Raw genomic sequence first — 23,498 nt, 5'->3', positions numbered from 1 at the left:
GCGTTATGCACTTCGGACGCGAAAAGTAACGCGAGAAACGACACACAAATACGGTCGTATAATCTTTGAAATTTGTTAATTTCAATTTTTTTTCTAGGGAAGAATAGCATACACTTGTATGTTGATAAAAATAATGGCATCTTTAGATGTAGTTACAACTTTTCTTACAGTAATTCACATTTTATCACTTTTCTATAGTTATAGGAAACGGAGCCCAATAGCAAATTATGGTCCATATGGGCCTCTGTTGCAGAGTCAGGTCTAAGTTGTCGTACTACTGTATGACTAGCTTGTCAACACTGAGGTTGTGGGTTTGAATTCGCATGTGGCATGTGCGCTCAATTAAATCTTAATTGACTAGGATCATCAGTTTTTTTGGTGGTTCCCTCCATAAGCTCCAGCTTCCTCCACCAATAAAAAAATGACCTCTTCAAAATAGCACAATAGTGTTGAATGATATTGTTAAAATTATAAACAATAATAGATATTTTAACAAGTATCTTGATGTTTTTTTTAAATGGCAAAAAGTGCTTTTCTCATATACCTTAGGCCAACTAAAATTAATTACTGTGAAAGTACTTTTATTCGTGGGGTACCAATTTTCGTGGTTTTCGTGGTTGATTTTATCCACGAATTTAAGTGTCTAACGAAATAAAACAACCCTTGTCCAAATCAAGACATGGAAAGATCCCCATCGGTAGGTTTTACTACTGATATGATCCAGAGAATATATTGAATAACGCCAAATCTGAGAATACTATAAAAGCAGTCACAGAACTACAACCTCATGCAAGATTATACCCATTTAATCTTTAATAGCCTAAACAGTACAACTTTCGATCTTTTAATTCTCATAAAAAATAGTTTTGATCGATGAAAGTCAGATTTCCGGTATGTATTAATATGCTAGTATGATAAAGTGTTCATTTTATATCCTCATAGTTCTAAGAGTATAATAATTTCATGTTGGGCTTGATTTTGATAAGAATTATTTGACAATTCAAGATACGTTTAAAGCATTTGTGTATGTCACTGTTTTTTGGTGAAATGTTTATGGCCTAATTATCACCTTTGATGGTCTTCAATCTGTTGATTACTTTATCATGGATTAATTAGTGTTATCACTACGATTTACATGGGTCAATGTTTACTTTGCAATTTCCTTCAATCTAGACTTTTTGTAACCTTCGTTTCTAAAGGCATTCAATTTTCAATTATTTTTTTTTATTAGAAAACTAAAAACCACGAACATGTAAATATTGCTCAAACCACGAAAATTGAAACCCACGAATTAAAGTACTTTCACAGTAGTAGATTTTCATCCAAATTTTTGAAAAAAATGGGGCGGGTGGGAGGATTTAATTTTTTAATTTTTATTTCTTATAAAACCCTCTTGTGACGTGTTCTTCAAATATGCAAGTGTAATAATAAGCTTATATCATGTATATAAATGTATAAGGAATCTAACATATTATTTCAAATCACAACATGCATAAAAATCTCTGATTGGCAACCACTGTTCTACATGTAATTGCGCCTTTAGAAACCACAAAAAAAAGAATGCTCTCTTCAGTTGGACTACCTTCACCAAATTTATGTGACTTTCTAATCGACGTTTTAGTTCCCGTCTCCATTAAATGAAACAAATATGCAACTAAAGAATTACGAGTACAGAATAAAATGAAACATTTATGAAAACAATAGGGCTGGTGCTTTTATGATTCTTCTTATAGATGTAAATATATTTAATATGTAAAACATGGACTAAACCAAAAAGGAGAAGTTGTTTAATGGCTCTATTGAGGGTATTGGGACAGAAGGTGTTTGCTGATTGTCAACCAAAAAATAGCCATGGGTAAATCTAAGTGTATGTTTGCCGACTTTTTGAACTCAATATACTGTCATAATTCTAACAAGTTCGTGCTTGTGTCATTTTGTTTATACAATGATGTTTTTGTACCAATGTGTTTCACAATTGTTGCTCTTTGGGTATAATTCACAGTCCAAAATTCCGGCCACAAAGTCATTTTATCAGTAAAAAAATCAACGTTTTCTAATCACAGAAATTTGTGTCATGCCGCGATTTGCCATCTTGGACACAGCGTTTTACTTGTATCACAATTATTTCATGCCCTTCTCGAAATCAATCTCTATTCTCGGTAGACGATTTTGTAATCATAGAGCTACAGAATCTTTTTTAATTACTCGAAGAAATACGACAACGGAAATTTGAAACAGGAAGTTTTGAAGGAAACAAAATTCTTGACAGTTACCGGAAACGGAGATGAACAAAATCCGGAAATCGTTAATTTTTCAAAAATTAAAAAAATTTGGGGCGGGACGATTTCAGAGGGACGCATACGGGAGGGGATGAAAATCTATCAATTAATTTTAATTGGCCTTATGAGACATTTCTTGAATAATCTCTAGGGAGAAACAAAACTTCAACCATAGAAGTTTATTAAGATATTGATAGGTCCTCATCCTCCTGTCTAAGTTGTAAACAACTGGTCTATTTTCCTTGTCTGTTTTTTTTAATTTTCTAAGATCAATTTAAGGAAAGCAATAATTTGGTATTACATTTTAGTCATGACATTGTGATCAACATGATTAATGAAAATACCTCTTTCACTTAGGTTAACTTAATTTATATTAAGGTTATCTAATTTTAGACTAGTTTATAATACTAATATTCAGATGAAATACCTTGGTGAAGCATACATAAACACATTAAACATGGTCCTCTGTCTGGATCAAACTGCCCTAGATCTCACTTTTGAGAGTTCTTTGACCTTTAATATCTATCATATATTGTAGCGGATAAAACATTTAATTGTCAGCCGATGTATTTTTTTCCTTAAAATAAGAAAATCTGATCTTTGTTTATTTTCAGTTCAACTATATTTTCGATGATATTTATAATTGTATTTGTTTTGCAGAGATGTTGATGAATCGGCTATACAGAAGTTGTTATCTACTGTAGCAGAATGGATGTTTGGTTCAGAAACTGATAAACCGCTAGAAATAGTTAAAGATGATGAAGGTGAAAATGAACAAAGATTTAAATACCTATTTCAAAATTTTCTAAATATGAAATTATTCACATCTCATTAAGGCTTTATATTATTATATAGGAATTTTACATGCAATCATACATGGGACTTGGGGAAGGCACTTTTAAATGCCAATTTTGGTTGGGTGTTGAATATTTTTGGACAGTGAGAAAGTGAATCCAATTAAAATTACCTCTAAAAAAAGTAGTTATCTAGTTTTAAAAGTGCCTTCCCTGGTGCATACATGTTTTAATGGAACAGCCTTATAATATCCAAGTTAAAAAAAGATATTGTTATACAAAAACTTCAAACTGCATACTTATACTTATAGATTTGATATAAAACAAATCAAATTAAAGGAACAGTTAACAATTCAAAATTTGGTGACTATGTGGAACGCATCTATCCCATCGAATTGGAGATAAAGGATACTACAGATACAGTTAAGTCGGCTTCATATCTTGACTTACATTAGAAATTAACAATGAGGGTCGGTTGAAAACAAAACTTTACGACAAAAGAGATGATTTCAGCTTTCCAATTGTGAACTTTCCATTTCTAAGTAGCAACATTCCAGCAGCACCTGCATACGGGGTATATATCTCCCAATTGATACGATATTCCCGTGCTGGCATTTTCTATCATGATTTTCTTGATAGAGGGTTACTGCTCACAAGGAAGCTATTAAACCAAGAGTTCAAAATGGTGAAGTTGAAATCATCCCTTCGTAAATTTTACGAACGCCATCACGAGTTGGTTGACCGTTATGGAATAACCGTTTCACAAATGATATCGGATATGTTCCTTACGTCGTAACTACAATCCCCTTCCCTTTCATGAATGTGACCTACCGAATTAGACTATTTACCGGATTTGTAATCACATAAGCAACACGACGGGTGCCACATGTGGAGCAGGATCTGCTTACCCTTCCGGAGCACCTGAGATCACCCCTAGTTTTTGGTGGGGTTTGTGTTGTTTATTCTTTAGTTTTCTATGTTGTGTCAAGTGTACTATTGTTTTTCTGTTTGTCTTTTTCATTTTTAGCCATGGCGTTGTCAGTTTGTTTTAGATTTATGAGTTTGACTGTCCCTTTGGTATCTTTCGTCCCTCTTTTAAAAGTTTGTACCAGATTTGATCAAACAAATTTCATAAAGTTCATTCTTGGAACCATGAAATATCAATTTAGTCCAAAATTCTAAGAAATGAATGTGTTTTTTCATATGTCCATTGAAGTTATTAAAGATTATTTCTCATCTATTTACAGATTTATTGTATACACAGGATTATATATTGCATTCAGAACTAAGAAACAGATTTCCAGATATATGGACAACTATTGATAAAACTAAGGTAAAACTAGTTGAGGAAAATAATTCTGAAGTTATATATAAGCTTGAAATTCATTGGTCAAACCAACACATTTACTCACATTAAATATAAAGTTTGTGACATTGCATACATTTATAAATTCTTATATACATGTAGATAAGATAAATCTGTAAAGATCCATTTATTTTTAGATTAACAAATATTCATTAACAGATTTTTAGGATATTTCATATAAAATACTTTAAGAAAGAAACCTTGGGTCACAATATTTTTTACCTGCTATAATTCAAAAAGAAAAAGTAACTATACAATCTTTTATAAATCAAAACCTTCGTAAACTTAGCCACATGCTCTATATTTTGTAAGGTGTATAAACTCTTGAGCTTGCACTTGTAGTTTTTAAATCCGTTTGATTTTGCAGCAGAGTTACTTTATTGATTGCATGATTATCTAAAAACTGAGTATACTTTTCATTTAAGATTACAATTGAGAAAGTAGGTGAAGAGAAGAGAACAGCATTGGAGAAAGAAGAAGTACAATCAAAAGAACAACAAGCTACATTGTAAGTTTTCAGGTTGGAAATTCTTGATTTATAAAAAAATTGTTGAACATTTAAATTTTTATGCCCCAGTCGTAGACCAAGGGACCATTAAGTTTCCCCTTGACCTTGCTCCTTTTACACAATGCTTAGAACCATAGCTTGCAGACAGGAATTTGGACAGTGATAAACCTACTGTTGTAGAGTTATTCCCTTTATAACTTGAAGAATTTCAATTTTTTTGCTTCCATTCTCCAACCTAATTTAAGCTCATACAAAATACTAAAAGCCATAACTCTAAAGACATAGTTTGAATTTGGGTAGTAAGTTACTAAGCATTCTAGAATAATGTCCCTAAAAATTTATAACTTGTAAAATTGCAATTTTATTTACTTGCACAAACTTTCTTAACCCTTTCACCGATAGCTGCCCAGACAGAAGCTACTCTAAGAGCATGGCTTCCCTGGCTACTATTACTCAAGTGGGAGATCTTTATAATAAATGACAATAAAAACTTGTCTGTAGTTAAATGTGTCTTTAATTCATCATTTAATTCACTAACACCATGTTCACAGTTTTGTTTATGTTTTGATAATTTTTATACGACCGCAAAATTTGAAAAATTTTTCGTCGTATATTGCTATCACGTTGGCGTCGTCGTCTGCGTTGTCGTCGTCGTCGTCGTCCGAATACTTTTAGTTTTCGCACTCTAACTTTAGTAAAAGTGAATGGAAATCTATGAAATTTTAACACAAGGTTTATGACCACAAAAGGAAGGTTGGGATTGATTTTGGGAGTTTTGGTCCCAACATTTTAGGAATTAGGGGCCAAAAAGGGCCCAAATAAGCATTTTCTTGGTTTTCGCACTTTAACTTTAGTTTAAGTTAATAGAAATCTATGAAATTTTGACACAAGGTTTATGACCACAAAAGAACGGTTGGGATTGATTTTGGGAGTTTTGGTTTCAACAGTTTAGGAATTAGGGGCCAAAAAAGGGCCCAAATAAGCATTATTCTTGGTTTTCGCACAATAACTTTAGTTTAAGTAAATAGAAATCAATGAAATTTAAACACAATGTTAATGACTACAAAAGGAAGGTTGGTATTGATTTTGGGAGTTTAGGTCCCAACAGTTTAGGAATTAGGGGCCAAAAAGGGACCCAAATAAGCATTATTCTTGGTTTTCGCACCATAACGTTAGTATAAGTAAATAGAAATCTATGAAATTTAAACACAAGGTTTATGACCATAAAAGGAAGGTTGGTATTGATTTTGGGAGTTTTGGTCCCAACAGAATAAGGGGCCCAAAGGGTCCAAAATTGAACTTTGTTTGATTTCATCAAAATTGAATAATTGGGGTTCTTTGATATGCCGAATCTAACTGTCATGACTGTGTATGTAGATTCTTAACTTTTGGTCCCGTTTTCAAATTGGTCTACATTAAGGTCCAAAGGGTCCAAAATTAAACTTAGTTTGATTTTGACAAAAAATGAATCAGTTAGGTTCTTTGATATGCTGAATCTAAAAATGTACTTAGATTCTTGATTATTGGCCCAGTTTTCAAGTTGGTCCAAATCGGGGTCCAAAATTAAACTTTGTTTGATTTCATCAAAAATTGAATAAATGGGGTTCTTTGATATACCAAATCTAACTGTGTATGTAGATTCTTCATTTTTGGTCCTGTTTTCAAATTGGTCTACACTAAAGTCCAAAGGGTCCAAAATTAAACTTAGTCTGATTTTAACAAAAATTGAAATCTTGGGGTTCTTTGATATGCTGAATCCAAAAATGTACTTAGATTTTTTATTATGGGCCCAGTTTTCAAGTTGGTCCAAATCAGGATCCAAAATTATTATATTAAGTATTGTGCAATAGCAAGTCTTTTCAATTGCACAGTATTGCGCAATGGCAAGAAATATCTAATTGCACAATATTGTGAAATAGCAAATTTTTTTTTAATTAGAGTTATCTTTCTTTGTCCAGAATAGTAAGCAAGAAATATCTAATTGCAAAATATTGTGCAATAGCAAGATTTTTTTTTAATTGGAGTTATCTTTCTTTGTCCAGAATCAACTTAAATCTTTGTTATATACAATATACAATGTATATTCACTTTTTACTACCAACTGATAAATTAAAATAATCTTTACCATTCAGTGATAACAAGCAGTTTTTTTACATCTTAATATTTTATGATGTATTTAAATGAGTAGTTATTGTTGCAAACTCCATTAGAAATTTTAATTGAGACTAGTTTTGGAATAAGGGAAAGGGGGATGTGATTAAAAAAATTGGGTTCAATTTTTCTCATTTGAAATTTCATAAATAAAAAAGAAAATTTCTTCAAACATTTTTTTGAGAGGATTAATTTTCAACAGCATAGTGAATTGCTCTAAGAGAAAACAAAAATTTTAAGTTCATTAGAACACATTCATTCTGTGTCAGAAACCTATGCTGTGTCAACTATTTAATCACAATCCAAATATAGAGCTGAATCCAGCTTGAATGTTGTGTCCATACTTGCCCCAACCGTTCAGGGTTCAACCTCTGCGGTCGTATAAAGCTACGCCCTGCGGAGCATCTGGTTTCTTCATAAAATATTCAAATTTTCGACATTATCTACGTGAAATTCTCAAAATTCTGCTCTATGACCCAAAATCTTAATTTTTTAACCCAAAACGGCAAAATTTCGAAAAATTTAATAAGGCTGTATAAATTTCTTTTACTAAACAGTGTCCATTTCAAGTGTTTTGAACATATAACAACATTTTATGTGAAAAAAAAGTATACTAGTTTGGCTTCAATTCTTCCATATTCTTTCCAAAAAAATGTTCCCTCATTTCAAATTCTCTTAAATTCTGTAAATTTCTTCTGATTTTGACACAGCTTTCAACAAACGGAAGTGCCATGTTTACACTTTCATCCGGGTATTCATCAAAGAAAGATAACTCGTGTTTGCACTGTTTTGAGGGGGAAATATAAAAGAGGTTTTCCGATCCCTGTAAAACAGGACTCATCGTCAGGTGTCTGAAGTGTGAATTTCTGTAAACCGGGACTCATTGGCAAAAGGGTTAAGGTTGCCTATCAAATGTAAATTTTATTAAACTCCGTGCTAAGAACCAAAGTTTGCAGTCAGTGTTCAAATTTTGGCAATGAGGCTTATATTCTTCTAGAGTTATGTCCCTTTTTAACTTTGAAAATTGCAAAACTTGACCGTGGCAATGCTAGCCTCAGACACATACTTTTTTATTTTGTTTATTTTTAGGCAACATTTGAGGAAGGTAATTTCATTAAATCTGTTGAGGGAAGGAAAGCAGGGACTTTAAAAAAATCACTACACAAACGTATGTTTGGTAGTTTTGCTTAAATCTCGTTTCTGTATCACCTTAAAGTCATAAGAAACCTCAAATTACAAAAAATCATGCATACGTATTTTATAACTCAATGGATAGTTTACATTATAAAACTTATGTACATATACTTTTTTCTGAACATTTTTTGTTAATTTATTCATATTTAGAAGAAGTTACTTTGTTTTAAATGCTTCCTTCCAGGAAGCAATTCCCCCGACATATTTTCCGTATGCTAAGTGACCTCAGTGTGACCCATCTCGTAAAAATCTGGTGATCGCAATACACATGGATGTCCTTAAAATAAACTATTATCTGAATTTACATGTTAAACACGTGCTCAATTTCCATGCTTTTTTGTTGATTTTTTGTTGATTGTTGACAAAGAGGTGACAATCGTAAAACTTCGGCTTCAAAATACGAACTTTTAATACCTGCAATATTTTCACAACTACACTGACCGATTGAAAAAAAAATTGACAATTATACGAAATTTATATGAAAAAAATGAAAAATTCTTTAACAGAAGACTAAGTTTATGATGTTTGTAGGCATTGGTTCAAGAATTGGAAGAACATTATTTTTCACCGGTCACTCGTTTCTTATGACTTTAAGTGACCAGTCCAAAGACCCATGTCCAAAATTAAACATTTCCTTCAAATGCTCCTATTTGGTTGCAATAGCCCTTATTTTGTTTTATCCATTTTGGTTACAAATGTTTAAGCAATTTGAACAATCTGAGCTTAAGTAACAATTTTGAAGTTGACTGTTCATTTCATTTTCTTGTTTAGTGATTATTACCTGTAGTTTCCTTCTGTTTATTCAATTAATTTCTTTGGAAAAAATTTATATGATTTTTTTGGAAAAAATGGTATTTGAGTTTGTTGCATTATAGCCAAAAGGAAATTTGTGTTTGGTTCAGCATCAAATTTTGTAATTCATTAGTACCCACTGAATCTACAAAAAAAATATACCCCATGAATAAAGATGAATCCATATCAATGATACAGCAACAAAGAAACACAAAAAAACTATACAGTGTTTCATTAATGCTCTACTTCTTTAAGACGTGATTTTTTTTGTGCAATTTATGAGATCAGAATGCATGCTTTGAAACATTGATGAAACAGGATAAGTATTGAATTTTAGAGCAAAGATTTTTATTTATAAGACTTGCTTGCAAATAACATGTGATTAAAAAAAAGTTTCTGGAATAATTTGTTAGGTTAACTTTGTAAGTTATGCTGTGCTTTTAAATGGTTAGAAAATAGTTGAGGAAACATGCTGAAAACATAATAATATTATCTTTTTTCATCTCTTTTTTTCCAGATTAAAAAATAGTTTAGTAGGATTTACAAGAGTTTTTAGATTACTCACTGAAGCAAAAAAGGTAAGACTTTTATTATTAAAGTGCTGTTTAAGTATTAAGAAATACAAAAATACTGAATCATAAGAAATACAAAAATACTGAATCATAATAAATACAAAAATACTAAATCATAAGAAATACAAAATTACTGAATCATAAGAAATACAAAAATACTGAATCATTTTGTTATTTAAAAAAAAAAAAAAAAAAGGGAGACAAATCAAAACAAACAGTCTTCACATGTTAGCAACAGACAACACAAAAAACTAATGCTAAGCATTATTTACCACTATAGTTAAGATACGGTAAACAAAAATACCCCTAAAGTATTAAATCTGAACATTGTGTATTTTTATGTTTTGAAGTATCAAGATTTTGTTTATTTCAGCCAATACTAGGACACAATATGTTGATGGATCTACTACTTTATTATGACAAGTTTCACAAATATTTACCACGTAAGTTCTGTTATATAGTATCTAATATCGATACACCACTATTTTGTGGGATTGTTGTATAAATTAGGGAACATGTAAGATTCTATTTAACTGAAGGTATGTTGATTGAACGAATGAATGGAATTAATGAGAAATTTGCCATATTTGTACTTCTGAATCAACAAAACAATCTGATATATTAAAATTTAAATGATTTCAATGTTGATTAATTAAAATGTTTAAAAATATATATTTTGAATGTTTTAATTAAAATGTTTAAAAATATATATTTTGAATGTTTTAATTAAAATGTTTAAAAATATATATTTTGAATGTTTTAATTAAAATGTTTAAAAATATATATTTTGAATGTTTTAATTAAAATGTTTAGAAATATATATTTTGAATGTTAAAATGATGAGCATTTAACTAATTTCAAGGATTACAAAACATTTATTTTCTAATTCAACTTAGTGTGGTCATCATGTTGGTATATATCAACCATGTAGTTTGTTATTGTCTTTTTAGTTTTATACCATATGTTTTATACCATATGTTTTATATAGGGCAAGAGGGAGGTTGGTGTTCACATAAATTTGATTTAATGCTGGAAAATCATGTGCCTGTACAAAAACAGGCTTAACCCTTTCGCCGATGAGTCCCGGTTTACCGGGATTCATGCTTCAGACAGCTGACGATGAGTCCCGTTTTTACCAGGATCGGAATACCTCTTTTATATTTCCCGCTTAAAGCATAGCAAACATAAGATATCTTTCTTTGATGAATACCTGGTTGAAAGTGTAAACATGGCGCTTCCATTTGTGGAAAACCGTGTCAAAATCAGAGGAAATTTACAGAATTTACAAAAATTTGAAATGAGGGAACATTTTTTTGAAAGAATATGGAAGAATTGAAGCCAAACTAGTATACTTTTTTGACATAAAATGTAGTTTTTATTGCTGTTTTGGGTTCAAAAATTATGATTTGGGGTCAAAGAGCAGAATTTTGAGAATTTCACCTAGATAATGCCAAAATTTAAAAATTTGAATATTTTATGAAGAAAATAATATCAAAACATGAACAAAACTGTGAGCATAGTGTTAGTTAATGAAATAAATACACAAATAACTACAAACAAGTTTTTATTGACATTTATTATGAAGATCTCCCACTTAAGTAATAGTAGCCAGGGAAGCCATCATCTCAGAGTAGCTTCAGTCTGGGCAGCAATCGGTGAAAGGGTTAATGAAGATTGGTGCTTTGTGTGGTTGGTTGTTCAGTATTATTGGTTATTACTGTTCTAACACAGGACAATTGATATTACATAAATAGTTATTATAATTATGATTGTACACAATATTTGTTCTTTTCAGATCTATTTATCTTTTTGTTTTTTCAGGTAGTTATAAAGAATTCAAATCAGAAATACACAAATTATTTCCAGTTATAATTGATACAAAACACATAACAAATGCACTGAGAAAAGTAAGTCATTGTGTAAATTTTGTTTAAAATAAACCCTAAAAATGTACCTCTATAATAGTTTAGTACCTGAAATGATCTGTAGCAAAAATAAGTGTTTGATATATAATATATTTGATGTGTATTTTGATATTTTGAAAATTAACTGTTTTGAAGCTAAAAATTGTCTTTCACTTTTATAGTTTTTATATTTATGTTAAGCTGATATTATATTTACCGTTAAAGTAATAATATGCACTTGCTGAAAGAAAAATCATTCTTTAAACAGTATAATAGAACATATGAAAGGGGATACATATTTGTAGCTTTAAGAAAATTAATGGTGATTTATATATATTTTTTCAATTTTCTGTTAAAATATAGAAAATTTATAAAAAGCAAGTTTTCTGATATTTTAGACCACAAAAGATAAGTTACATGTATGGTAAATTCTGAAGTATATATATACTGAAGAAGGCCTCATTGTGACATTGAGATGAATAACAGCAATAATTTATGGTTTTTGCTGTGCATGTACTGATTTTGTGTCATTAAAGGATTCCCCATATCAACTGGGGTAAAGCTAATGGTCATCTAAGTGAAATTTTCAAATTGAATTTCCTGTTTCATATACGATGTTAATTATTTGTGGTTTCCGCATTAAACTTTTATAAATTTTTATCATACCATTGTATGCTTTATATAGAATGTATCATAGAAACACTTAAACAGATAATATAGATTCTGACCGAATTTCTGTGTCTGCCATCTTGGGATGACCGTGAATCAAATTACAGTCATCAGCTTTACCCCAGGGATATCCTTTGTTTTCTATTTAAACATTTTTAATTGACAACATTTTGTACTTTTGCATTATTTCTGATTGTATGAAATATAATTTTCACATGTTTCATGTCAGAACTATGTTCATTATAGAAATTTTAGATTTAAGAACAGATTTTCATTTAATACTTCAAATTATACTTTGCTTTATAACTATAATTATTATATAATTCTCTTTGACAGCCATTAGAAAAGACTGATTTACTAAAATCAACAGCACTAGGCAGCTTGTATGAGGCATTTCATAGGTAACAGTATAATTTTGATATATTTACCAGTTGATCTTATACTTGCTAAAATCTCTAAACAACTACCAAAAAACTATAGAGTGATATATCTGTTGATAATAAGTGAACAGATAAAATCATACTGAAAGAATAAAAGAAGTCGAAAAAACAGAAAACAGATTTTTTTAGAAAATTACATGTATTGATGGGACAGTTTAATTTAAATTCAATCTAAACCTTCTAAAAGAAAAGTTCAGTCTTAATATGGTAAATCTTGTTGTTTGTTATATATATACCTATTAACTACATATAGATATAGGAAGATGTGGTATGAGTGCCAATGAGACAACTCTCCATCCAAATAACAATTTATAACAGTAAACCATTATAGGTCAATGTACGCCCTTCAACACGGAGCCTAGGCTCACAACAAACAACAAGCTATAAAGGGCCCCAAAATAACTAGTGTAAAACCATTCAAATAGGGAAACCAACGATGTAATCTATATAAAAAGAGAAACACGTATAAAACACTTAAACAAACAACAACTACTGTACATCAAATTCCTGTCTTAGGACAGGTGTCCATAATACATTGTACAAGTATTGCTGGTATACACATTAAACTTTTATTTATTTCAAAATATTGGAAACAGATTACATACTTAATTTGCATTTCTTTGCTTGTATTAGAAACTAGGAATCTGTTTACATATCATTATGGGTAAACACACTTTGTTTTTGTTTTTGTGATAGCCAGAAAGGACAACAATATGTGATACACACACCAAGCATAGCACTAGGACCAGGTTGTGAACATTATTGTAAGATATTTCAATAGCTTTGGGTTTGCTTATGCATGGTTAATTATTTTGATATATGATTGCATTATGTAGGTGATAAAAGTTGTAAAATAAAGTTTGTCATCTGGTTTCAAAGCATCAATTTTGATGATCTCTCTTCTTATTTCTTGATAGATGTATGTCATTGTAGTTTGCATATAAAGTGGACCACAGTGAATACATTACCCACAAAATTCTAGGGTCTGAGTAAAACTGAACTTAACTGTTATGGCAGTCTTAAGAACATTTCAACCCAAAATCCTGATTTTTAGATTCACCTGAATGTGGAAATGAATGTAGTCATTTCATAAGGGTATTTTAAACAGATATATTATGTTCTTGAGGGATATTTGCAGCTCGCGAAATTTAACATTCTCTCGACTTGTATTTTTCACAAATACTCCTCAAGAACATGCTATATTTGTTTAATTACACCAAATGTTAATGGTCAAAAACACATTGATGATCCTGACGTTACAAGTGTCCAGTCGGATAGTGTATTTTTTGGCAAATACCACGGCAGAGAGGGTAAAAAAGGCATATCCTTTTGCAAATACCACGGCGACGTTAAAAAATGAACTATATTCATTTGATAACTGTAAATTGGTGAAAAATACACTGGCTATTAACCACTCAAACCCTAGATTCTTACATAATGTGTAATTACTATAATAAACATGATCAGAAGGTATACCCTTGCAGGTTTACACTTTTTTTTTTTTTTTTTTTTTTTTAAGTTTTAGGCCTTTGTATACTTGCATGGGCCAGACACACAAGGGACCCTCACTAATCCAAGAAAAACACAGTATAGTCTGGTTTCAATTTTCAAAGTTCATATTTGGGTTCAACCTGTACCTTAATCCTGAGAAACATTACAAAAAAATATCTTTATGTTCAGGGGACATGCATTAATTTTGAAATACATAAAAAGTTTACCTTGAAAAGTACGAAGAACCATTGGACTCCAATGGCTCTTCGTACTTTTCAAGGTAAACTTTTTATGTATTTCAAAATCAGGTATCAATGATAATTTTAGCATTTTGAAAAAATAAAGGATGCATAATTAAATTTCCCACCTTTGCACATGCGCACACGTGTTCTAGTTCATTCGACGTAGTTCTGACGATTTTTCATTTAAACCTTTTAAATTTTTTTATCAAATCATGTAGATAAACTAATTTCTTATAATTTTAACCTTTTGGACTTAATCAATGAGCTACAAACCGCTGAAATATAAGAAAATAATTGTGAATAGACCGATCAATTTATACGATGTCCGGTACTGACTACTGAACATAGTTTACCTATCACCTGAACACAGGTAGATATCACCTGTCCAACAACTAATTAGCCTTGATTAAAATTAGAAAGTATTGAAGTAGGGGTTGTTTTTATAGTAATTAATCATCATGTCACTTTTATGACCGGAAATGTGTAGATGTTAAAGGCAAAAGGTTGGGTCAAAAAGATCGTGAATTATGTTAAAATGACCGAAAAAGCCTTGAAAACTAAAATGTATATGACCGTTTCATGCTTTGCCCAGCCGGACTTTAACTGGACATTAATCAAATGTCTGGAATATATGACCGTTTTGGAAGCCCTGCATTGGAGCAAAAAACTTAATCAAGATAGGGACCATCATATTACATTCCCTGTATGTTAAGGGTTAATGTCAATTTATGCAGTTTAGTCTGTTAATTTTGTTTGTCAGGTATGTCTACATTTTATCTATGTAGTATTTAATAAAAAATCATAAATTTCAAGATATTGTTTGGGTTATGGTTAATTGTTGAAGGATTTTAAAGAATGCTTTATTTTTTTTGATTTGATTTGATTTTTGGTGATTTAACACCACTTTTAAGCACCGCATTTTAGGCTATTTTGGTGGCCAGGTTTTATTGATTGAGGAAGGTGGAGTGCCCTTCGATAGGAAAACTGACAATTCTAGTCAATTAAGATTGGAGTCAAGTGCACCCGCATGAGCGGGGTTCAAACTCACAAATTCAGTGTTAAAATTATATAAATTATATTCAGTGTAATTATATCTATATTTATTGTATGTTTCAGTGGAAGCAGAGTTTCCACATGAAGCTGGGTTTGATTCATACATGTGTGGCTATGGTATGTACCCATTATAAACAGCAGAGTTAAACTGAAAAAGAATAGTGGGTTTTACAAAATATAGTTTAATAATTTCTATTTATTTTTAATCAAAAAAGTTCTTTGAAACTTCAATAGCACTGTTCCATATATCAGTATGAGAAACATATTAAGAGATTTACTTCATGTACAGTACTGTTTTTCAAAGTTATGTGTGGATCAGATAATTGTCATTTCCAATGTAGACTGATTATGCCCCTTTATAACGTTATATGCAAGCAGGCACATTATCTGTGCCCTACAGGCACATTCTTCATATTCTTCATTTCTTTGAATATAGGAGGAAAAATGGTCTATTTAATACCTTGTGAGATAATGTTGTAATTGTGCTGTCTTTGTCATATTGTGGTTTTTCTTTTCCAGTGTTTCTAAGAATTGCTCATATTGAGACATTTAGGGATATCTTGTAAGTATAATACAAAATTGCAAGACATAGAGTTATATATTTGTGCATGTTGATAATTGATTTCTCATCAGTGATAATCAAGACCATACGAAATAGCGGGTTATTATTGCGGGTGGAAAATTTCACAATTTCCATTGAATAAGGTATACAAATATTTGGCGGCTATTATTTTTTGCAAATTTTAAACTTTTATCAATACCTTTGCATGTGCACTTTTAAATTGGTGGAATTTATTATGCAGATTTTGTTCTATCTGCAAAAATAAGAAAACAATTGACCCGCTATACAGTATATTCTTTATCTGAATATATTAAAAAGGAATAAATTAATAATTACATTTAGTTAAACAAGATGAAACAGCAGTATATGATACTGTAGATTCAGAAATTATTGCGATTTTGTCATTTTGGATTTAAATGAGATTTTAATTTTTACAAGAAAATTTGTGTTTAATTCAAATAAAATATTTCAAGATTAGAGTTTAAATTATTGCGTTTACAACTCTGTTGCATTTTTCGCAATAAGAAAAACCTCGCAATAATTTCTAAATTTACAGTATTCATAATTAAAAAAAAATGGCAATTTAGAGCAAAGATTTGAAGGTTACTTGAATTTTAATTAATCATTACTATTTAATTTCACTAGAAGCCCTCTCATAAAAACATTATATTTAAAAGAGGAAAAAAATAAGCTGTGTATAAGTATAGAAGTCAGTACTTAAGTAGTCAGGAACTCCTACACCTAAATCATTATTTTCCCACCATTACTGGACATACCTTATTAATTTTCCCGTAAACATTTTGACGTCACAATAGAGATAATCTGATGCCACAATGGAAAAGTGATTGTTGTATGATGTAAATAGTTCTAGCGGCCATATTATTCTCAGGTCAACCTTATTTCTGAATAGTGATAAGGTCTATTGACATCCCTAGTTCATGTGTTAACTTCATCCAAATAAGATAATAAGAAAAAAAATAAAAGATGGAAGGATATAGATATAGATAAAGGCAGATGTGGTGTGAGTGCCAATGAGACAACTCTCCATCCAAATAACAATTTAAAAAAGTAAACCATTATAGGTTAAAGTACGGCCTTCAACACGGAGCCTTGGCTCACACCGAACAACAAGCTATAAAGGGCCCCAAAGTTACTAGTATAAAACCATTCAAACGGGAAAACCAACGGTCTAATCTATATAAACAAAACGAGAAACGAGAAACACGTATATATTACATAAACAAACGACAACTACTGTACATCAGATTCCTGACTTAGGACAGGTGCAAACATTTGCAGCAGGATTAAACGTTTTAATGGATCCAAACCTTCTCCCTTTTTCCGAAACAATAGCATAACATCACAACATAGAAAAACATACGATAAAATATCAATTGGCAGACTTAACTCAATCAAAAAAAGTATGATTACATATACCTTTTTAATTAATCAAATTAGCATTACAGTTTTTTTCCTTCCTGTTTTTACAGATCAACAGAGGTTGTGCCATGTTCATTTAGGAGGTATCTTCATTCTACAAACCAGTATGCAAACAAAATCAATATTATCAGAGCCAATCTAAATTATCTGGTAAGTAAATATTTACTACCTGACATTAACAAAAATTATAGATATGGTAGGAGATAAGAAGGATGCAACAGCTGATCAAAACCCAATATGAAGACAAGGATTCAATACAGGATCGATATGAAAACAAACTTTTATGACACCCTTATTATAATAATGTCCTAAAATAACCACCAAAAATTGACTGAAAACAAAGAGTTTTTAAGAGTTTATAAGAGGCTTTACTAAACCTTACAGAGTAATATATATCCAACCACCAAGTTTTGCTACCTCAGTATTTTTTGGATGTTATTATGTTGTGGTAATAGTTGTTAGTGAAATGATCACATGTAACTTATCAACCTTTTATTTACCTTCACCTGCTATTGTTTTCATTAAATTCCCTATTCTGATTCTCCAAAGAGGACTGTGGAAATGTCATATTTCAGTGTAAGGGATTGTTTACTAAGTGGCCATCATTAAGACCTTGTTTTTGAATCCTTCAAGTTCTACAAATCCTCTGTTAGAAACACACAGAATTGTAATATATGGACCTTTTATAATGTATTTTAAGTCATTGGTTGATACATTATATTACATTGTAGAGTATAGATGGTGAAGATCCTGTTTCAGAAAGACCAGACATGTTATTTGTTAAATCAAAGAAAAAATCATATAAACTAGAAGTAGGACAGGTAATTACATTTATCAATTAATTCTTCTTGATTAGGTCTAAATTAGTATATTGTTTGTTTCCCCAACCCCAACCCTGCCAATCCAAGCCAGGTGTGGGTAGGTAGGTATAGAAATAATTTTATTTTATCCAAAAAGCTGGAACAATAATGGTCGATCAGGCAAGCCTGAAAATCAGAAATGAATAAAATTATATTTATACCCCCGCTTTGAAAAAACTTCCGTCAGTCCATCAGTCCGTCAGTCTGTCAGTCAGTCCGTCCGTCCCTTGAATATTTTTCGTCACATTTTTCTCAGGAACTACACTACCAGGATTTCTGAAATTTGGTTTCAGAGCTTGATATAAGTCAGCTATACTGTGTGATGTGTTTTCAGATTCATCACTCGACAACTTCCTGTTTACCGAACACTTGTATCATTTTTACACCTGATAGCCAAATTGAAAATTTTTCGTCACATTTTTCTCAGGAACTGCACTACCAGGATTTCTGATATTTGGTTTCAGACTTGATATTTCTTATTGTGAAGTCATCAAAAAAGGTGACAATGCCTGATGACGTCACATCAAAATTACACAACTTTCCTTAAATCTTTAAAGGAAGGATAAAAGTCATAAGAGAAACAGATTCCACCTCTGTAACTTGTGAATTACAATATTTCTCCACTCTCAACAGTTAAATTTTAATTATTTAAAAAGCTCAGCAAGCCTCACGCTTTAAATATTACTGTCTCTAGTGGAGAAATATTGTAATACACTTGTTGCAGTTGTGAAATCTATATGTTTTTAACAGGATCCCATTATTTTCTTAATATAGAACAGCTTCAAGTTGTTTCTTTCAATTTGAATTTTGATATGTTGTTTCTCATTCCAAAATACAGGTAATGTTGAGTATGGATGATTTTCACTTTTTTTTATTATATATTAATAAATAAATTATGTGTTTTTACTGTCTTCTGATTGGTTAAAATTATTAGTTTTATTTTCAATGTTGTCAATTTTGATGGCGACATGCCCACTTTGACGTTGTATCATACGCCAACATGTGTGTAAGTTGTTATTGTTAATATAAATATTATAAAAAGTTCTTTGAGCCTTAGTTTTGATAGAAATTTATTTATAATGAATGGCAATAATTTATTTTGATTTTATTGAACCATAAAACTAATTTTTGACTCTTCATATTTTACATAATCCGCTTCGCGGATTATTCAATGTGAAGAGTCAAAATTAAGTTTTATGGTTCAATAAATTCAAAATAGATAATAGCCATTCATTAAGTAAATGATCCTCTGTTTATTCAAGAAAGGAGATTGATAGTGTTTCAATGCAATAACTTGAGAACTATGGAACTTATTTATTTCAAATAAGAAGATGTTAATTATAATGACAAAATGGAGGCACTATTTAAATGGGAATTTATTGCAAATTCTTTTCAGTCTGATAGGTTGATTTAATAGTAATTTGTTATTCTTTTGGTGAGATAACATAAGGGCCATTCAATTTATAAGTTATTCTTATATTGATTTTTGACAAGTTTTACTTTTTCATAGTCCTGGATTTATAATGGGGTATTTGATTGAATTTATGATATTCATTTATGCTTTTTATGAGTTATGACCCTTGATTGCTTTAAGAATGACACCTAAAAATTAAAGTAAAACCTGTCTCTTTGTCTTTTGAAAGCATCTTGTTAAATCTTACATGACTTGCTAGAACATGAGTATGGCATCCATTAGTAAAATTACTGTTTGTGTAAGAAATTTATTTTTATTTTCAGATAGCTCGATGGTTTTCACCTTATGGTTCAGTAGATATTAGTTTAAAAGGACCAAATTCCGCACTAGTAGCAACATCTCATTTTGGATGGTAGGTGGTAAATAAAAGGCTATAGTAGTTTACTGATAATCCGTTTCAAGACTTTGGTTTCATTTATTTTTGTGGGTACAAATTTTAGTGGATTGATGGAAAATTTTCATGAGTATTTTATTTTGTGGTTATGTCAAAGTCTGCATACAAGTGTTTAAAAAAACACGTTTTCAAGCTAAGAATATTTTGCTTTTGATGTTATCTTCATGTAGAAATATCAGTATACAAAAAAAAAACATAAAAAAGATCTGAACATAAACTGCAGAAAACATGGCGAAAATGAGCACCCCACTCCACAGAAATTTTACCTCCTCAAATCATGAATCTCATAAATCAACGAAAGTTGGTATCCATAAAAAAATGTTAACAAATCCATGGTATATAATCACAACAAAAAATTTAAGGGAATTGTATAAACTTGCTATGGAAGGAGATTGGGTGCAATGACATAAGCTTTTCCTGCTATGCATGCAATACCTGTCATGATTAGTAAAAATGTTGGGATATGGAATAGGAGTCAGTTGGTACAAATTTGATGACTATTTTGATATTTTAAAATGTAAGACCAGAATATCGGATGCATGCCTCATGTTAGTTGAGACATACACATTTTGGATCAGTAAACAAATTATTTTTTGGTGATCTAAAAACCCCCTTTTTTTTTTTCAATTTCAGTCATTCTTCCCTCAGAACTATGTTCAAGAAAATGTGTTAGGAGCATACCTCTGATTATAAAGGGAATAAGATGGGAGCATGCATGTGCTTAATTATATATAAACAACAAGACACATGAAATGTTAATATGATAAATAAGAAGAATATAATCTGCCATTTTTAACCTCAATCTAATTTTTTTCTAAGAGTTTAATATATTTAACAGTATATTGAAGTCATAATTCAGTTAAAATATAACCTGAATTCTTTACAAAAATTAAAACTGAAAATCAAGAGTTACTCCTCTTATTAGACAATAAAATGCTCATTGGCAAATGTTTATGTTTTGAAACCTCTCAAAATAACAGTTTTAATTGTGATTTATTATATTGTAAAATAGGGTTTCTATATTAAAAGTATTTAAAAAAATTAAAAATGTGAAGTCCTTGTACTTTTGTACTTTTGTAGTGTATATTTACAGAGCCTTGTCCTATCAATATGTTTATTTTCAAATATTTTAACTTCTCTAGTTTTGTTAATTGAAAGTCTTCCTGCACCTAACATAAAATTTATTCAATATAAATTAATAGTTGTCTTTATTTGTTTTTATCTCACCCTCACAGTTTCAAAAAGCAAGACTTGAGCATACTTTTTGTAGGATTTTGAAACAACTTCAATCTATGATCAAATGAAAATGTTTATATATACAGACATAAAATGCAGTTGTGATGGCACTCATGCAATTTCCCTGTTTGTTATTCTGTTAATGATCTACTCCCTGTCCCTATAATTCATATGTAGTTATATTTATAGATTATCTGTGATATTTTAATAATTATTTGGTTCTCAAAAGGGCATTGAATTCACTTATCGTTAAAACTCAAGTGAAAAAATGTAATTTACTTGTCATCTGGGTTTGATTTTGGGGAGATTATTTTCAGGGTTTAACAGTAAACACAAATATCAGCAAATAGACGAGCACATTTACCCATTGGAATTCTGATATTTTTTTTATGATAAATAATTTTGAAATTACAAACAAATATATTGTAAACCAAAATTTTCTATGAACAGTAAGACTGTTTCTTACTTTAATATTACTGTAGTTAAAAATATCCTCAGCATTTAGTCTCTGGTAAATATTTGTCTCATTGGCAATCAAACAGTGTCTTCTTAGTTTAATATATCTACATGGCCTTTTGTTTATAATCTTGTTGAATTAATTAATATGTTATATTTTCTTTTCCAGTGCTAGAGATATTTTAAAAAACTTCAGAAGACATGAAAAAATAGCTGTTTCAAAATACAGTGTGTGGAAACATTCTCCTGTTGTGAGGAACGTTTTTATGTAAGTATAGAGAGTATACAAATAAAACAACTGTGTCCCGCTAAGCCATGAGATAGAGTAAATTGTCTATCTCGTATAAAACAATAAAAATCTGTCATTTTAACATAAAGTATAATAACGTAAAAATACCTTTGAATGTTTGTCTTCTGATAACACTGTTCTGTTCAAAACTGGCCCCTACAAGAAGAACGAATGAGCTTTTATTATTTGAAATTACCCTCACCAATGGAGTGGACTGTGTACTGGATTCAACTTGTCTGTCCCTTAATCCATGTGTAACTTTTGTTGCATGTGACTCAGCTTCTATTGAATGGAATTATTTAATATTTGGTCTGCAACTTTTTAAGGAGTTTTATGAGTTGTTTAGTGTATACAATATTAAACCTTAACAGGAAATCATATCCTGTTTGCAGATTTTCATGTAACTGTTATTTTAAAATGATGAATACCCTCATCTGCATGCAACTACTCTTTTAGGGGTCTGTAGGTAGCCTTTTGCAAGGCAATATTTTTGCCCTTTTTAATCATGCAGTTTTTTGCAATTCAGTCTTAATGGACAATTAATTTTAACACAATCAAATCTTAGATGACAATTTTTTTCATTATTATGGACTCATAAAAGACCTGTACCAGTAAAATCAAAATTGTATGTTGCTATTTAAATTGATATATGAGGCTGGAAATCAGATATTTAGCATTGAGAATTGAATGGTAAGTTTATCCCATTGAACAATAGTCTTTAATGTGGCTTAAAACCATTCCCTTTACCAAAATGTAGGACATAGTATTGCTTTTCCTTGACCAAACTTTTTGAGTAAAAGTGCAAGGTTTATTTACCAATTTCAATAGCAACAAAAAAATGATATTTGACTAGTACAGGTGTTTTTCAAATGACCATAATCTGGACAAAAATTCTATGTAAACTTTTGAGCATAAAATCTACCTTACATTTGAAATGACATTTTATTTATTTCTACTTTCAGAGCAGGAACATTATTATCTGGTGGACTCTGTGCGTGGGTATTATGGTCTAGTAGAAAACAACCAGCATGAAGACAATATGTGAAGTGTAGTCAAATATGTCTGTGATACTATAATAAATGTGTTCATCTTTCCATTCATTTTATCAACCAATACTAATAAATAAGCTTGTAGTTCAAACAATGGAAGAACACTGTTTACCAGAATTCATATATCACTCTATAAAATAAATTTATTATGAAAATAAGGGCTGTGCCAGAAAATACTATGTCACCCTCAGGGAAGTCATTTTTAAAAATAAAATTACCGTCTTTTGGTATGTATAGTGCGCATTTGTGTTTAGTGTGCACCCCCTTTGTGGTCCAAGATACG

At 30.5% G+C, this 23,498-nt stretch overlaps 1 protein-coding gene across 1 annotated transcript in view; it reads left to right on the top strand.

Moving 5' to 3' along the window:
- LOC139527981 (poly(A)-specific ribonuclease PNLDC1-like) overlaps nucleotides 1-23,262 on the top strand; it is a 48,018-nt gene extending 24,756 nt beyond the window's left edge. Inside the window, exons 7-21 of the mRNA XM_071323727.1 lie at nucleotides 2,940-3,043; nucleotides 4,321-4,406; nucleotides 4,865-4,947; nucleotides 9,602-9,662; nucleotides 10,030-10,099; nucleotides 11,478-11,563; nucleotides 12,566-12,630; nucleotides 13,366-13,433; nucleotides 15,519-15,572; nucleotides 15,975-16,017; nucleotides 17,508-17,607; nucleotides 18,189-18,278; nucleotides 20,055-20,143; nucleotides 22,047-22,145; nucleotides 23,129-23,262. Coding sequence (XP_071179828.1) covers nucleotides 2,940-3,043; nucleotides 4,321-4,406; nucleotides 4,865-4,947; nucleotides 9,602-9,662; nucleotides 10,030-10,099; nucleotides 11,478-11,563; nucleotides 12,566-12,630; nucleotides 13,366-13,433; nucleotides 15,519-15,572; nucleotides 15,975-16,017; nucleotides 17,508-17,607; nucleotides 18,189-18,278; nucleotides 20,055-20,143; nucleotides 22,047-22,145; nucleotides 23,129-23,198 — 1,168 coding nt within the window. The 3' untranslated portion in view covers nucleotides 23,199-23,262. The remainder of the gene's footprint in view (nucleotides 1-2,939; nucleotides 3,044-4,320; nucleotides 4,407-4,864; nucleotides 4,948-9,601; nucleotides 9,663-10,029; nucleotides 10,100-11,477; nucleotides 11,564-12,565; nucleotides 12,631-13,365; nucleotides 13,434-15,518; nucleotides 15,573-15,974; nucleotides 16,018-17,507; nucleotides 17,608-18,188; nucleotides 18,279-20,054; nucleotides 20,144-22,046; nucleotides 22,146-23,128) is intronic.
- Nucleotides 23,263-23,498: the final 236 nt, after the last annotated feature.

The sequence above is a fragment of the Mytilus edulis genome, chromosome 6, assembly GCF_963676685.1.
Source record: "Mytilus edulis chromosome 6, xbMytEdul2.2, whole genome shotgun sequence".
Classification (NCBI taxonomy): Eukaryota; Metazoa; Mollusca; class Bivalvia; order Mytilida; family Mytilidae; genus Mytilus; species Mytilus edulis.
The sequence above is the reverse complement of the archived record's forward strand: the minus strand, read 5'-3'. Positions and strand labels throughout refer to the sequence as shown.